A 15,329-nucleotide genomic window follows, 5' to 3' on the forward strand; every position below is an offset into this window, starting at 1 on the left:
AAAAAAAAACTTTTTGTGGGAAGTACAACTGAATTATAATTAGTTTAAATTATCTCAATAATACTGAAAATTTAGTTCCTGTCAGAATATGAACTAGATCTTTCTAATTCTGAACGTTAGCATTAGTTGATGCAAAAAGGTAGTTCGTTCATTTTTATTATTTTGATTTATTTTGCCTTTGATAACAATACTTTATCTATGTAGTGGATCATTATAAAAAAATAACACCTTTTTTCCCCATCTGATTATTGGATCTCTTTGACATTTCTATTGGATTCTTTTTGACAATCAATTTGATAATGGTCCTAACCAAGACGGGTCTATGGTACTAGGTGAGGCCGTTTCGTCACTAAGTTGGTTAGGGGAGGGGTATATGAAAACAGTACGGAAGAAAGCAGAAGGGGAATTCTTTTCTTGAAGCGTGAAAGAGACAGACTGATCACGAGCGAGCTTGGGCACAAACGTATTGTGTTTTGTTTACAAACAAAACACAGTAGACTTACAAGATGGCTGAAGAGTGGTTTTAGCAAGTTGGCCCACCTTAGGATATACTTCTACGCGCCTTGGTCCTAACCAAGGCGCTTGTATAAATGTATTGGTCCTAACCAAGGCGCCTCTATATATACATTTATACAAGCGCCTTGGTCCTAACTAAGTCAGATAAGATCAGTACAACTGTACTGGATTCCTGATCATTGCGGTATAGAGGGAAATGAACAAGCAGATGAACTCGCAAGATGACGACTCAAGCTCATCCTTCACTAGTCTAGAACCATTCTTTGGAATTTCTGATTGTGTGTTGCAAAGCTAGCTGAAGAAATGGGAAGAACGGGACGTGGCGACCAATTGGATGGCTGTACAACCTTACCAGTCGAAAAAAAAATTTCATGCCGAGTATTAGAGCCCCGCAGACTGCAGACTATTTTACGGCTGATAGTTTGATCGGCCGGCTTAATCAGTATGGAGAGCTATGCATAAGCGCACATTACACCGATTCAGTTGGGTCGGTTTTTGCACTAATAGACCAACTTGATCAAACTGTCTGCCGATAAAAAGTATGTAGTCTGCGGGGGCTCTTAAAATTACACAAATGAAGCGCCCTTATTAGTTCCGCCTATGTCGAACCAGCCCCACTTTAGTTTTTGTTTATTCGCCAAATTTCCGAGGAGCAAGTTCAACATAGCGGTTTGATTATACAACAGGGGTTCGCGCAGAATCAGCACTACGGAAACGCGTGCGTACGATTCTAGCGCGGCCAAAAATTTAGTTAGTAAATAAGATATTGTAATTGTAAACATAAGATGAAATAAAAAGTACTGAGCCAGTCGGGCCAGAAAGGAGTATGATTAGTATGCTGGATAAAATTATACCGCGTTGTCTTTTTACTGACTGGTGGCAAAATTGGGATGCTGTCCAAGTGGGGACAGTAGCCCTCCCATCGTGGTGTTTACAAAGTGTTGATTTCCTTGAAGATAATCTGGGAATCGAAAAGAATCCCTAGTTGAGAAAATGTGCGAGGACAGAGATTGTAGTGAAAGAAGAAGAAAATCGAAAAAATATGAATCGTAAAACGTAAAGCAGTACAAGAAGTGACGTTCGAAAATGAACATATCGTAGTGAAAAAATGTGGGAAACTATTAGTATAGTTGAGTCAAGTAAAACCATTCGCCTGTAGTAGTGATCTCCAAAGAAGCAAATTCTGGTAATGGATCGCTTGTTTCGGATCGATCGAACAATAAGGATATGCTGTTGAGTATATACAGCAAAGTGGAAATCATGTTGAAGAAAAATGATTCCCGCACGGAGTCGGTTGGAGAAGCTCATTTGGTTGAGCCATCGTTGTCTGCTGAGAAGTTTGATTCACGATCGATATTTTCGCTGGACTGTGGCCCCGAGATGTCTATCTACATCGGATCGAATGTGGTAAACTATCCGTTGGTCAAAGAAGGAAGACAGGAACAAACGTCAGTTCTCGGAAGAGCAAATGTGAGCCGGACAGACAGTAATCTCACTGCGATACGAATCTAACAAGGTGACAATCTAGAGGGGCACTAATTTCGGTAATACTAGACATAGGAGCTATATGATATTCTATCAACTTTCCCATAAACCATTAAATTTTAAAAAAATCTCAAAATAAATTTACAAGCCAATTAATTCATCAAGGAAATAATCGTATTAGATGTAGGGCAGTTATTTTTATGTCAATATTTAGACGATTGTCATATTTGGAAAGTATTCAAAGTTAACATAAAGTATCTAAATCGGATTCCGCGTTCCATGATTTTTTATTATGTACTGAGCATCCAACACTAAAATAAATAGAATGGCAACCAACATTAATTTTTCCAGCAATTCTGTAATAACCGATTATTCTTTTTGAGAGACACAATCATATCTCCCATACTTTAATTGTATGATTAGGGCAATATGGGGAAATGCACTTATCGAATTTAAAATGTGTGATTTAAATTTTTACAAACACATTTTCGAAGTGGGATGTGGCCGACGGCCGGCAACGCACAACAATTGCTTAGTCTTTATTTGGTTCTTTTGTAATGCCGAAAGCGAAACCTTGGAACATTTACTCTACATTACGGAGTTCTAATAAGACGCAGACTTCAACACCTTAATAAGGCTATTCTGGAGCCAAGGAGGTTTGGTTTGTGTCTTCGATCAGGATTATAAAGTTCATTAGACAGATTATTCCTGATTGGAACTTATCTCGCCATAGCTTTCAGTCTACTTCTTCATCAATAAGTGGTTCACATCCAATTAGGGTGGTTCACACCCAATAAGGGTGGTTCACACCCAATAAGGGAAAAAAATTGATTCTATCCGCATGATCCAGCCTTTTATAGATGAATTTTATTTTATTTTATAGATGATCATCAGATGGTTAACATTCAGTTGCTTCTTTTCAACCTCAGCCAATGTTACGAACCTTTGGTGTCGTGCGCTCCCATCTATAATTACCTTGCCCTAATGACGATCATAGTTGTGTTGGTTTGTTTTATTTGTATTATGTTTTGGTATGTTATATGGGTTATTGTTTAAATTCAGAAGTTGAAAAGGATCCTACGGAGGCTGAAAGTTCCTTTATGTAATGTCGATTGTAGTCAGTAATAGAGATAGTGTCTATAGTGAAATATATGTTGAAAGGTGAGACCTGTCCTATTTGTAGAAGGATTAAATAGTGTTACAAGCCAATCATTTCAGATTACGACAATATTGCGAGTGCGAGAAGCTTCAATAATAGTATACCACAGTTAGATCAGAACATTGCGATTCGCTAAGGTAATCACGTATGTTTTATGATACATTTCAATTCATCAACAGAGTGATTACGTTTATAGCCCAGGGCAATAGTCGTACTGCGGTCGGTCGGAAAGTAGAGCACGAGAAGGAAAGAAGAACACTAAACGTGAGTCTTATGAGATTAAGATAAAATGTAAATTTGTCATATATGTCTCCTCCGTAGGATTTTAAAAACACTTGAAATACAGTTTTTGCAAAATCGGAAATCGATTTATTCTTTCCTGCCACAACATTTTTTAAAATCGTTTATAAGGATGTCCGACCGAGAAACTGCAAACGTAAACCTAGACTTAGTAGGTAAGCGTTCGATAAAAAGCGTTGATAAAAAGAAAAATAAAGAAGCTCAACAAGAATCCAATGAATTATTATTAAGTGGTAATACTCCCTTTGCTACTGGTGGCGCAGCCACAACGGAATGTAAGGCTGGAACATCTGAAAAGGAAAAATGTACTCCACCCTCTGTAGAAAATAACTGTCGTATCTGTAACTCTGAGGATGATAGTCGAATGGTACAATGCGACAATTGCGATGGTTGGTATCATTTTGCATGTGTGTTTCACAAGAAATAGAGCACCAAGATTGGATTTGTACGGAATGTGAGTCAGCAAAAAGTTCGCAGGAGAATGCATTAGGCGCTAAAAAGAAAACTGTATTGAAATCGAAACCACTCCAAACTAAGGAAGAAGACATTAAACAGAAGGTTACGGTTGGTGATGTGTTTCTGGAATTACACGATCAGAACCAGAAACAATCTCGAAAGTCGTTGAAAGAAGGATCGGTGACTTCTGGGTTATCAAAAAAGTCGGCAAAGACATTGTTGACAATACAACTCCAGAAAATTGAGGCTGAAGAGGCGCTTATGAAGGAAGAAATAAGGCGAAAGAGAGAGTTAGCAGAGAAAAAATTCAGTGTATTAGAAGAAATAGCTGAAATAGAATCAGAAACGAAATCCGCTGGTGTGCCACATACTAGTTCAATGGTGAAGGTGAAAGAATGGTTGAACGATGACCAGGCGATGAATACTGCAGATAGAGAAGCTCATGGTGACGAAGATTTATGTGATTCCGATAATGATGCAGCGATATCAGGCAAAGGCGAAGAGGCGTGCGAAGATGGAAGTCAACATAACTTGTCAGGTCAGGCAGGTGAGGATCAGCGTAAATCTGAATTCAATCCACCTAAGCGATCGACTCCAGTAGGCGTGGAGGTTCCGCATACATCTCGTACATTTCGTTGTTCAATCCACTCCGAAAAAAGAATCACTCGCGAGCAGATTGCCGCCCGCCAGGTTGTACCACGCGATTTGCCAAGTTCAGCGGTAATCCCGACGATTGGCCAATGTTTTTCTCCACCTATGAGAGTACAACGACAATGTGTGGGTACAGAGACGAAGAAAACATGATTCGCCTACGAAACTGCCTGAAAGACGAAGCTCTCGCCGCTGTTCGAAGCTTCCTCATGCACCCCTCAACCGTTTCCAAGGCAATAGCAGCGCTCAAGCTACGATTTGGACAACCACATACAATAATTAGATGTCTTAAGGAGAAAATATTGGCGATGCCTCCAATAAAGGGAGACTCCCTGGATCGACTAATAGATTTCGCCTTGTCGGTACAGAATCTGTGTGCCACTATTGACGCGTGTGGAACGAATGAATATATGAAAGATGTTACGTTACTCCACGAATTAATCAACAAACTGACATCACCCCTGAAACTTGATTGGGCAAGGTATCAGAGAACACTGAGCAAAGTCAATTTAGCAATTTTCAATAAATGGATCTATACGTTAGCCGAAGATGCATGTGCAGTTACTGAACCACACAGCAATCATAAGGGTAAAGTTTTCCTAAATGCACACTCGGAAGAGCCTGCTGTCGTTGAAGAAAGATCGTCCATCGGTGAGTCAATACATAACGCGCGGGTTGCCGCTGCTACTCACGCTAAGTCGAGTAATTCTTCACCGTTTGAATTGCTGCCACGTGGCTCGAATACAGACGTCATAAAAAAATGCCCAGTTTGCAAAGGCGGATGCACAAGCGTCGGATTATGTAATATCTTCGAGAGACTGTCATATGAAGCACGATGGTCTATAGCACGCGTGATGAAAATATGCCGAAGGTGCCTCAAACAACACAGAGGAGGCTGCAGTGGCAAAGTTTTTGGGAAAAATGGATGTACCTTCAAGCATCATCCATTGCTTCACAAAGACTTTGTAATATCTCACGAAACAAACAGCCAATCGAGTCGCGAATCAGAACATGACCTTCACACGCACCAAACGGTTTCGAGCGGTGGATTGTTCCGCTACGTCCCAGTAGAGCTGTATGGAGCTAGGAAACATATTCGATGCTATGCATTCCTTGACGACGGTTCCGCCCTTACACTTATGGACCAGCAAATTGCGGATGATCTTGAATTATTCGGAGCGGTCAGTCCCCTGTGTTTAAGATGGACTGGAGGTACACACCGTTACGAAGCGAACTCCCAAATTGTGTCGGTGGACATATCTGGGTGTGAAGGTAAAAAGTTTCATCTCCGTGAGGTAAGAACTGTAGGGGAACTACAACTGCCATATCAATCCCTCGACATGGAAGAATTGCGAAGGAAACATCCGTACTTGTCAGGTCTACCAATAAATTCCTATCACGAAGTACGTCCTCGCATCCTGATAGGGTTGAAACACGCCAACGTCACCCTAGTTAGACGCAGTCGCGAAGGGAAACAGGGTGAACCAATTGCTGTGAAAACCAATTTGGGATCGACGGTCTTTGGAGTTATGCCCGCGGAGCAGTCTACGAATATGGTACATTATACCTACCACATATGTTTTTGTGATGGAGTTTTGCAACAAGCTGTAAAAGACTATTTTTCTCTCGATAGCTTAGGAATAGCGAAGTTAAGTCATACGTTCAGTTCCAATGAAGACGAGAGAGCTTTGTCACTATTAAATTCGCTAACACGTTGCATGGGGGAACGCTTCGAGACGGGCCTCCTTTGGCGCTATGATGACGTTCGGTTGCCAGATAGCAGGCCTATGGCTCTCAAACGGGCAAAATGTCTTCGAAGCAGAATGACAAAGAACCCTCAATTGGCAGATTCACTTAACAACCTAATCGCCGAGTATCAATCGAAAGGTTACATCCGAAAAGTTTCGCAGAGTGAATTGGTTACGACTTCTCAGCGTGTGTGGTATCTTCCAATATTCCCGGTTTTTAATCCCAATAAACCCGGTAAATTGAGGATTGTGTGGGATGCGGCTGCGACGGTACATGGAACCTCACTCAATTCTGTTCTTCTGACTGGGCCAGATCAGCTAACTTCACTCATCTCAGTACTGCAAAAATTCAGAGAACATCGATTCGCAATTTGTGGGGATATCCGTGAGATGTTCCATCAAGTTAGTATTAGAAAAGAAGATCAGCAATGTCAACGATTTTTGTGGTATGAAGGTGACGAACAGGAGCCTAGTACATTTGTGATGCAGGTCATGACCTTCGGTGCGTGCTGCTCTCCGAGTGCAGTTCAATTTGTGAAAAATAAAAACGCAAAGAGATTCGAAGTCGAGTTCCCGCGTGCCGTGGCTGCTATAATGAAAAACCACTATGTAGATGATTGGGTTGCAAGCGCTGGGACGGAAGAAGAGACTATTGAACTAGCGAGAGCAGTCCGGCACGTTCATGCGAAGGGTGGGTTTGAAATGCGGAATTGGGTGTCCAACTCCCCTAAGATTTTATCAGCCCTTTGCGAGAGACCAACAGGTTCCAAATATTTGAACTTAGGAGCTGCATTAGCTGCGGAGAAGGTATTAGGAATGTGGTGGGATACATCGACAGATTCCTTTGCCTTCAAAATTTGTTGGACGCGGTTGGATCATGCTCTTCGGAACGGATGTCGACGACCAACGAAACGAGAAATGCTCCGTATACTGATGACCATTTTTGATCCATTAGGGTTGATTGCACATTTTCTCATGTTCCTGAAGATCATTCTTCAAGAGGTATGGCGTTTGGGTGTACAATTCTATTATGGAGAATCTTACCATCAAAATATCAGAGAGATTCTTTTGGTCAGATTCCCGCAATGTACTGTGTTGGCTAAACTCTGATCATCGTCGTTATAGCCCATTTGTCGCTGCTAGGGTAGGAGAGATACTAGAATCAACGGATGTCAATGCGTGGAAATGGGTACCCACAAGATCTAATGTTGCCGACGATGGGACTAAATGGGTGCGTCAACCAGATTTAACTCCTAACAGCAGATGGTACCGTGGGCCAGATTTCCTACGGCAGAGTCGAAATAATTGGCCTGTTATGTTGCTTAAAAACAACTCAACGAATGAAGAACTACGACCTAATGTATTATTTCATCAACAAATGACAAATCCAGTGATTCAAGCAACTAAATTCTCGAGGTGGCAACGTCTGGTGAATGTAACTGCATACGTGTTGAGATTTGTCTCGAACGTTAAATTCCGTCAGAGTAAACTACCTTTAAGTGTTGGACCTTTGACTAGCCTCGAATTACGCAGAGCGGAGGAGCAGAATCTCCGGCAAGCACAAAGCGATAAATATATGGATGAACTACTCCTTTTGACAAAGGCAAAGTCTACCCGAACGATAGCTAGCGTTCCCAAATCAAGTTCACTGTATAAGCTAAGTCCGTTCGTGGATAACAGCGACATGTTGAGAATGAAAGGAAGAGCCAACGCGTGTGAATTTCTCAGCTACGAGACTAAGAATCCAGTTATCCTGCCAACAGATCACCCAATCACCAATCTTATTGTTGCGAGCTATCATGATAGGTTTCATCATCGAAATCATGCGACGGTTATTAACGAGATTCGTCAAAAGTATCACATAATTCGTCTCCGAGCAATACTCTCCAAGGTCAGGAAGAACTGTCAGCGATGCAAGAATAGGGATGCAGTTCCGCACCCTCCTGAGATGGCAGAACTACCTTTCGCCCGACTAGCTGCCTTCACACGACCATTCACGCATGTTGGGGTTGACTATTTCGGTCCGATTGAAATTAACATTGGAAGGAGAGTCGAGAAGAGGTGGGGGGTATTGCTAACGTGCCTTACAGTGCGAGCGGTTCACATAGAGGTCGCCGCTTCATTGAGTACCAGTTCGTGTATCATCGCACTCCGTAATTTTGTGTCGCGACGTGGAACCCCTAGAGCGTTTTATAGCGACAGAGGTACAAACTTTGTGGGAGCCCGTAAAGAACTTGAAAAACACCTGAAAAATATTGATCAAAACGCGATTGCTGAGGAATTTACTAGCTCTGAAACAGAATGGAACTTTAATCCCCCAGCTTCACCTCACATGGGAGGGGCCTGGGAGAGGCTAATTCAGTCTGTGAAACGAAATTTAACCGAAGTTCTGCGTACAAAACGACTCACAGAGGAAGAACTCCGGAATGCGTTAATGTAAATAGAGAATGTGTTAAATTCACGCCCCTTGACACATGTTCCTGTTGATGCCAATTCGGATACGGCACTAACTCCAAATCATTCATTATTGGGATCGTCAGGCGGCTCAAAACCACTCACCACTTGTGACGACAATGCTACAGTAGTACGACGAGGCTGGCAGATCTCTCAAATAATGGTGAACCATTTCTGGAGACGCTGGCTGCGTGATTACATACCGGAAATAACCAGACGAACAAAGTGGTTTCAGAAGGTTAAACCAATTGAAGTAGGCGATGTCGTCGTTATAGCCGATCCAAATCATCCAAGAAACTGTTGGCCAATAGGCAAGGTTATAGCTACTTCCCTTAAAGGCGACCAGGTGCGTAGCGCTACAGTACAGACGGCGAAAGGTATATACGAACGTCCAGCAGTGAAGTTAGCCGTTTTGGACATAGCGAGCGAAGAGAAGTAAACCGAATCTATACTTTCGGTTCACGGGGGGGAGTGTTACGAACCTTTGGTGTCGTGCGCTCCCATCTATAATTACCTTGCCCTAATGACGATCAAAGTTATGTTGGTTTGTTTTATTTGTATTATGATTTGGTATGTTATATGGGTTATTGTTTAAATTCAGAAGTTGAAAAGGATCCTACGGAGGCTGAAAGTTCCTTTATGTAATGTCGATTGTAGTCAGTAATAGAAATAGTGTCTATAGTGAAATATATGTTGAAAGGTGAGACCTGTCCTATTTGTAGAAGGATTAAATAGTGTTACAAGCCAACCATTTCAGATTACGACAATATTGCGAGTGCGAGAAGCTTCAATAATAGTATACCACAGTTAGATCAGAACATTGCGATTCGCTAAGGTAATCACGTATGTTTTATGATACATTTCAATTCATCAACAGAGTGATTACGTTTATAGCCCAGGGCAATAGTCTTACTGCGGTCGGTCGGAAAGTAGAGCACGAGAAGGAAAGAAGAACACTAAACGTGAGTCTTATGAGATTAAGATAAAATGTAAATTTGTCATATATGTCTCCTCCGTAGGATTTTAAAAACACTTGAAATACAGTTTTTGCTAAATCGGAAATCGATTTATTCTTTCCTGCCACAACAGCCAAGGTATATACATATTTTAATCAAGGCGCCTAGAAATATATAATAAGGTGGACCAACTTGCTAAAACCACTCTTCAGCCATCTTGGAAGTCTACTGTTTTGTTTGTAAACAAAACGCAATACGCTAGTGCCGAAGCTCGCTCGTGATCAGTCTGTCTCTTTCACGCTTCAAGCAAATAATTCCCCTTCTGCTTTCTTCCGTACTGTTTTCATATACCGCTCCCCTAACCAACTTATAGCGAATTCGTTTTTGTTCAGTTTCAACCCCAGTGCCGCACTAACTGCTGTCAAAACGTTTTTTTATTCACTCAGTTGCGCACTCACTGTCGCACTAGTTCGCCCCGAAAGCTGCTAGTTTCGCACTGAGATGCTTCACGGGTTGGCACTCGGGTTCACCAATACAACTATACTGAACTGTCAAGTTCCGAGTATTGTTTTGGAAAATCTAGAAATGAAGACTATGAAAATGGAAAAGCTACTGATCTTGCTTTTGTATTATTGGAATCGTAATCCAATTCGGATTCTGATTTTGAAGAGTATATTCGTGTAGACGGCATTAAGCTCCGTGTGCTTTCATTGAGAGGTGAAAATTATTATGGATATTCAGGAGGAATAAACATGCTCTCAAAATCAAAATTATGAATGAAAATTTACCTTAACGTATCGAATATTTATTTTATGTTATGAAATAAGAGGGTTTTTTTCCGATATAGCAAAAACATTGAACGAAAACTGTGTCTAACGATGATTTTATATTATAATAGTAATTATTTGTGGAACAAACAGGAAATGCATCGACAAATGGTTAAGTGAGTGTCAGGACTACATGTGTTAGGTAATCAAACAATATGAAGTAAAAAATGTTATTCAAATTTTTATATTTTTACACTGCACTTGGCCCTTCTTATCTGATAGAGAATAATTTATCTTCCAAGCACTAATATCGCCACCAGACGTCGACACTGTACATTTGTCGTCGCAAATATAAACAAATCAGACTATATAACGCACACCAACAAACCACCGCATTCGTGAAACTGAAAACGTTTTTTTATTACAGAGTCAGTGTGGCACTGACTCAGTTTTAAAAACGAATTCGCTATTAGTGTCGAAGCGACCTCACCTTAGGATATACTTATAGGTGCATTGATTTTAATCAGCCGGGTGACGTCTTTAGAGAACCCCCATTGAACTGACAGGAGCCAACATATCGGGTATCCCACTGACATTTTCCCTTTGTTTTCATATGAATTGGGTATCCCACTGACAGTTCTGCTTGAGATTTTGCTAACGATCCTAGCATCAATCATAGCACCCGGCTGATTTTAATCAGGGGTACGACTAAAACGTCAAATCCTTCATATTGCCAGTGTACCCAATATTGCTGCGGTTTACAGACATTTTGGTTCAATCAATTACTGTTGTGTACAACTCGGTGCGGATATATAGTCGAATAGTGGCTAACTTTAAACTCCATGTTAAATGTGAACACCTCCATGTGAAACCGAAATATGAATATCGCTCATGCAGTTAGAATAAAGCAGCGCATTTTTCGATTTCTATCCTCGTAAATGATATGTTGATAAACAAATTATAAACATATTGATTTTGATTTTGGGTAGCCTATATTCAATTGATGTCTAACCCCTGATTTTAATTAACAGTGAGATACTGTGTTTTGCTGCATGGGGACACAAAACGTCATCGTTTCCATTTCCTGTTATCTGTCAAGTACAAGTGGTACCATCTTTCTGTTTCCTATTTCTTTTACTTTGTGTATGGTGTCAGAGAAGGGTGAGTTTCATACGGTTGTCTCCGAATTTTGTAGAAAATATACAAACAATTATACTTTGAAGAAAGTATGTTACTTTTGCAGCATAGTTCGTGCATTGTTTGATTGAAATAAATACTAAGTTTTTATGAGGTTAATGAGTAAATATGTTCTGAAAATTTCCGTAGCATACAGTGAATACTTGACGCACATGTAAATTCAAGCTGTGCAAAAAAAAAGTTTTTTGGGGTTCTGTGAAGAATATCGCTGATGTGTTGAGGATCTTTTATAAAAAAGTTTCTAAATAATCATATCGTAATAGTTTGCTTTTCCTTGGTGAGTATTCATACATTTATTTGGTGATAAACCATTTCGCAAAACATTTGATTACACTTTTTTATGTAAGTGAAACACGTCGAATATTCAGAAGCAGATCCCCAAAGCCAAAACGTGTTGAGATATGGTGGTACTTTTTAGAAGCGAATGAATAGTGCAGTTTGAAAAGGAATGTGTTCAGCTGATAACTATTTTAACCGCAGTTCTGAAAAAGAAACCTATCGATGCAGGTTTTAGTTTTTCGGTGATCTTCTGAGAATTCGAGTGTTTTACATTTTTTTCTATTTAAAATCGAATATGAAATGTTTTGTTAGACATTGAAATTTACACAGCAATAGTTGATTGAAAGTGATACGTAACAGCAATTTGATTCAGGCGAAGGAACAATCTGATGCAGTATCAGTTGCATTTTATATATATGGCCCGATCGAAGCTGGGACTGTGGAAATCTCTCCGCAAACCTAGTCAAAACTGTGGCCCAAAGAAATAGCTTGTCGACGGTCATTGAATGTTCAAATTGCCAGATAATTCAATAACAAATTTGATGAGCAACAATAATTGTGATTAAAATTATCTCGATATTAACTATTGCTTTGTATATGGAAATTATTACGTTGATATGAAGCACGATTTGTATAGAATTCTAAATTTATTTCTGTTTTTAGCTAACTGCCTCTGACAACATACCAACAAAATGCCGCAGAACGAATATATTGAGCGCCATACCAAGCTCCATGGTCGCCGGCTTGATTATGAAGAACGGAAACGAAAGCGCGAGGCTCGCGAGCCAAAGAAGCGGGCTGCCATGGCCCGTAAGTTGCGCGGCATTAAGGCGAAACTGTTCCAGAAACAGCGACGAAATGAAAAAATCCAGATGAAGAAAAAAATTCAAGCTCACGAAGAGAAGAAAGTCAAGAAAACTACTGAAAAGGTCGAGGATGGAGCGATTCCCGCATATCTGCTGGACCGTGGCGTCCAATCGAGCGCCAAAGTTTTGTCTAATATGATAAAGCAGAAACGAAAGGAGAAAGCTGGCAAATGGGATGTTCCAATTCCAAAAGTTCGAGCACAATCAGACGCTGAAGTATTCAAAGTTATCCGTAGTGGAAAAACCAAACGGAAAGCATGGAAGCGAATGGTTACTAAAGTTACTTACGTGGGAGAAAGCTTTACGCGTAAACCACCCAAGTTTGAACGATTCATTCGGCCAATGGCTCTTCGGTTCAATAAGGCTCATGTAACACATCCCGAGTTAAAAGCGACATTCCATTTGCCCATAATAGGCGTAAAAAAGAATCCCTCTTCGCCTATGTACACTAGCTTGGGTGTCATAACTAAAGGTACCGTGATCGAAGTCAATATTTCCGAGTTGGGATTGGTTACACAATCTGGCAAAGTCGTTTGGGGAAAATACGCTCAGGTTACGAACAATCCGGAGAACGATGGATGTATTAATGCTGTGCTACTAGTTTAGATATTTCATAATCTCAAAATTTTCATTTTTGTAAACTACAACATTCAGTTTCATCTAGTTGTAAAATATATCGGCGAACCAGTAAATTGAATGTTTCATTCTGTCAAACTATGTTTCGTTCTTGATGCAAAGTAACTTTATTTTCAAAGTAATCGGTTAAAGAATCGTGCACATCATCATATCATGTAACTTTTGAATCTTTACAAGGCGTCCGTCATGCAGATCTTCGTGAAAACACTCACGGGAAAGACCATCACCCTTGAGGTCGAACCGTCGGATACGATCGAGAATGTTAAAGCCAAGATTCAGGACAAAGAGGGAATTCCGCCAGATCAGCAACGTTTAATCTTTGCCGGCAAGCAGCTCGAGGATGGTCGTACTTTGTCCGATTACAACATCCAAAAGGAGTCTACGCTTCACTTGGTGTTGCGCCTGCGAGGTGGTGCCAAGAAACGCAAGAAGAAGAATTACTCTACCCCAAAGAAAATCAAGCACAAGAGGAAGAAGGTTAAACTTGCTGTGCTGAAATACTACAAGGTAATTTTTAATCCACAACAAGCTCTTACAATATGGTAAACAAAAATTTCGTTTCCTCAACAGGTCGACGAAAACGGCAAGATTCACCGCCTCCGTCGTGAATGCCCCAGCGAAACTTGTGGCGCTGGAATCTTCATGGCCGCACACGAAGATCGTCATTATTGCGGCAAGTGCCATCTGACACTTGTTTATTCCAAGCAGGAGGAGAAGTAAAATGTCTTTATTATTCGAAGAACAGCTATTATTTAACCTGAAAAATAAAGTAAAAAGGAATATGTAATACGGCTTCGTTATCCGTATTCACGCAACAAGATTTCTTTTCAATGAATAAACTATGATGACCACATCACTTCTGAAAAAGGATAAATATTGATGATCAGCTGTCTCTGCTGTCCGGTTTGCTGAACAATGGAAAAACAGAAAGAATACTTTTACGCCTAAATGGCTACTACTGTGTCACGTACAATTTATAGAAACCATAAAAACATGTAACATGTAGGGGAAGTGGGGGTAAAACGAACATGTTAAGAAGAACTTCAATTATGGGCCTGATCACGAACGTCACTTCACGGTGAAAACGGAATGAAATGTATACAAATCGCATACAATTCTTTTCGTTTTCACCGTGAAGTGACGTTCGTGATCAGGCCCTATATCTTTGGAAATTCATGTTTCCCGAAACTTTGATGCAGTTTCTTGCAATTCAATATACTGCCTCTCTACCTAATTGGTCAAATATTTTACAAAAAGTGTTTTTCAATGTTTTTTACTGAAATAAAAACAGACCGAAAAATGCAACTTTTTTTTTCGGTGCGGGTAAAATGGACATATAGTGGGGGTAATATGGACAGGTTTGTAATATATGAAGCGTAGAGGTTCATCGATTGCGAGAGGAATAATTTTATTCAACCATGGTCTGAACTCATCACGAATGTCCGTTTAATGATGAAAAAATCGAATTTATCCACCTAGAAGTGATATCGTGTTTTTCAGCAGTATAAACGGACAGACTCTCAACTATTTTGCTTTTGGTTCCAGTCAGCTTCTAAACAGTCCACATTTGGCGATTTGATTTCCATTTATAGACGCAGTGCATTCCTTAGGCGTCGTGCACAAATTACCCCCTTCCTTTTGAACCCCCTCCCCTTACGTAACGCAAATTCCTAACTCTAATACACAGAAAGTAACGCAACCACGAATTTTGATATTAATATTAATTTAATATTATTTAATATTAATATTGGGCCCTATTATAGAAATCGAATCGAGGATTCGATACAATCACTATCACTATCACACCGAGTAAAATCTGGAATTATAGAAATCGATTGAAACTGCTCGATTCGTTAGCA

The 15,329-nt window shown here is 40.3% G+C and overlaps 3 protein-coding genes across 4 annotated transcripts; all 3 read left to right on the forward strand.

The window, feature by feature from the left end:
- Positions 1 to 3,832: 3,832 nt before the first annotated feature.
- On the forward strand, positions 3,833 to 9,676 carry LOC129773695 (uncharacterized). Its single transcript, XM_055777342.1, has 3 exons — positions 3,833 to 4,513; positions 4,576 to 7,122; positions 9,647 to 9,676. Exons 1-3 carry the CDS (start codon positions 3,833 to 3,835, stop codon positions 9,674 to 9,676), a joined length of 3,258 nt encoding a protein of 1,085 aa, XP_055633317.1.
- A 1,850-nt stretch (positions 9,677 to 11,526) lies between these two features.
- LOC129777307 (ubiquitin-40S ribosomal protein S27a) lies at positions 11,527 to 14,288 on the forward strand. The gene is made up of 3 exons (XM_055783528.1): positions 11,527 to 11,653; positions 13,648 to 13,977; positions 14,041 to 14,288. The coding sequence occupies exons 2-3, from the start codon at positions 13,657 to 13,659 to the stop codon at positions 14,188 to 14,190; spliced, it is 471 nt and encodes a 156-aa protein (XP_055639503.1). The 5' UTR covers positions 11,527 to 11,653; positions 13,648 to 13,656; the 3' UTR covers positions 14,191 to 14,288.
- On the forward strand, positions 11,585 to 13,526 carry LOC129777306 (ribosome biogenesis protein NSA2 homolog). 2 transcript variants are annotated; one of them, XM_055783526.1, is made up of 3 exons: positions 11,636 to 11,653; positions 11,819 to 11,966; positions 12,632 to 13,526. In XM_055783526.1, the coding sequence occupies exon 3, from the start codon at positions 12,661 to 12,663 to the stop codon at positions 13,438 to 13,440; it is 780 nt and encodes a 259-aa protein (XP_055639501.1). In that variant the 5' UTR covers positions 11,636 to 11,653; positions 11,819 to 11,966; positions 12,632 to 12,660; the 3' UTR covers positions 13,441 to 13,526. The 2 variants fall into 2 exon arrangements, with proteins under 2 accessions (XP_055639502.1, XP_055639501.1); XM_055783527.1 differs by lacking the exon at positions 11,819 to 11,966 and having other exon boundaries at positions 11,585 to 11,653.
- Positions 14,289 to 15,329: the final 1,041 nt, after the last annotated feature.

This window comes from Toxorhynchites rutilus, chromosome 3 (assembly GCF_029784135.1).
Source record: "Toxorhynchites rutilus septentrionalis strain SRP chromosome 3, ASM2978413v1, whole genome shotgun sequence".
Taxonomy (NCBI): domain Eukaryota; kingdom Metazoa; phylum Arthropoda; class Insecta; order Diptera; family Culicidae; genus Toxorhynchites; species Toxorhynchites rutilus.

Coding starts and splice junctions, on each gene's coding strand:
- LOC129773695 (XM_055777342.1), top strand. CDS start 3,833: ATGCGACAATTGCGATGGTTGGTATCATTTTGCATGTGTGTTTCACAA. Junction 4,514..4,575: donor CACCTAAGCGATCGACTCCA/GTAGGCGTGGAG, acceptor CTCCGAAAAAAG/AATCACTCGCGAGCAGATTG. Junction 7,123..9,646: donor CTGCATTAGCTGCGGAGAAG/GTATTAGGAATG, acceptor ATTCATCAACAG/AGTGATTACGTTTATAGCCC.
- LOC129777306 (XM_055783527.1), top strand. CDS start 12,661: ATGCCGCAGAACGAATATATTGAGCGCCATACCAAGCTCCATGGTCGC.
- LOC129777307 (XM_055783528.1), top strand. CDS start 13,657: ATGCAGATCTTCGTGAAAACACTCACGGGAAAGACCATCACCCTTGAG. Junction 13,978..14,040: donor CTGTGCTGAAATACTACAAG/GTAATTTTTAAT, acceptor TTTCCTCAACAG/GTCGACGAAAACGGCAAGAT.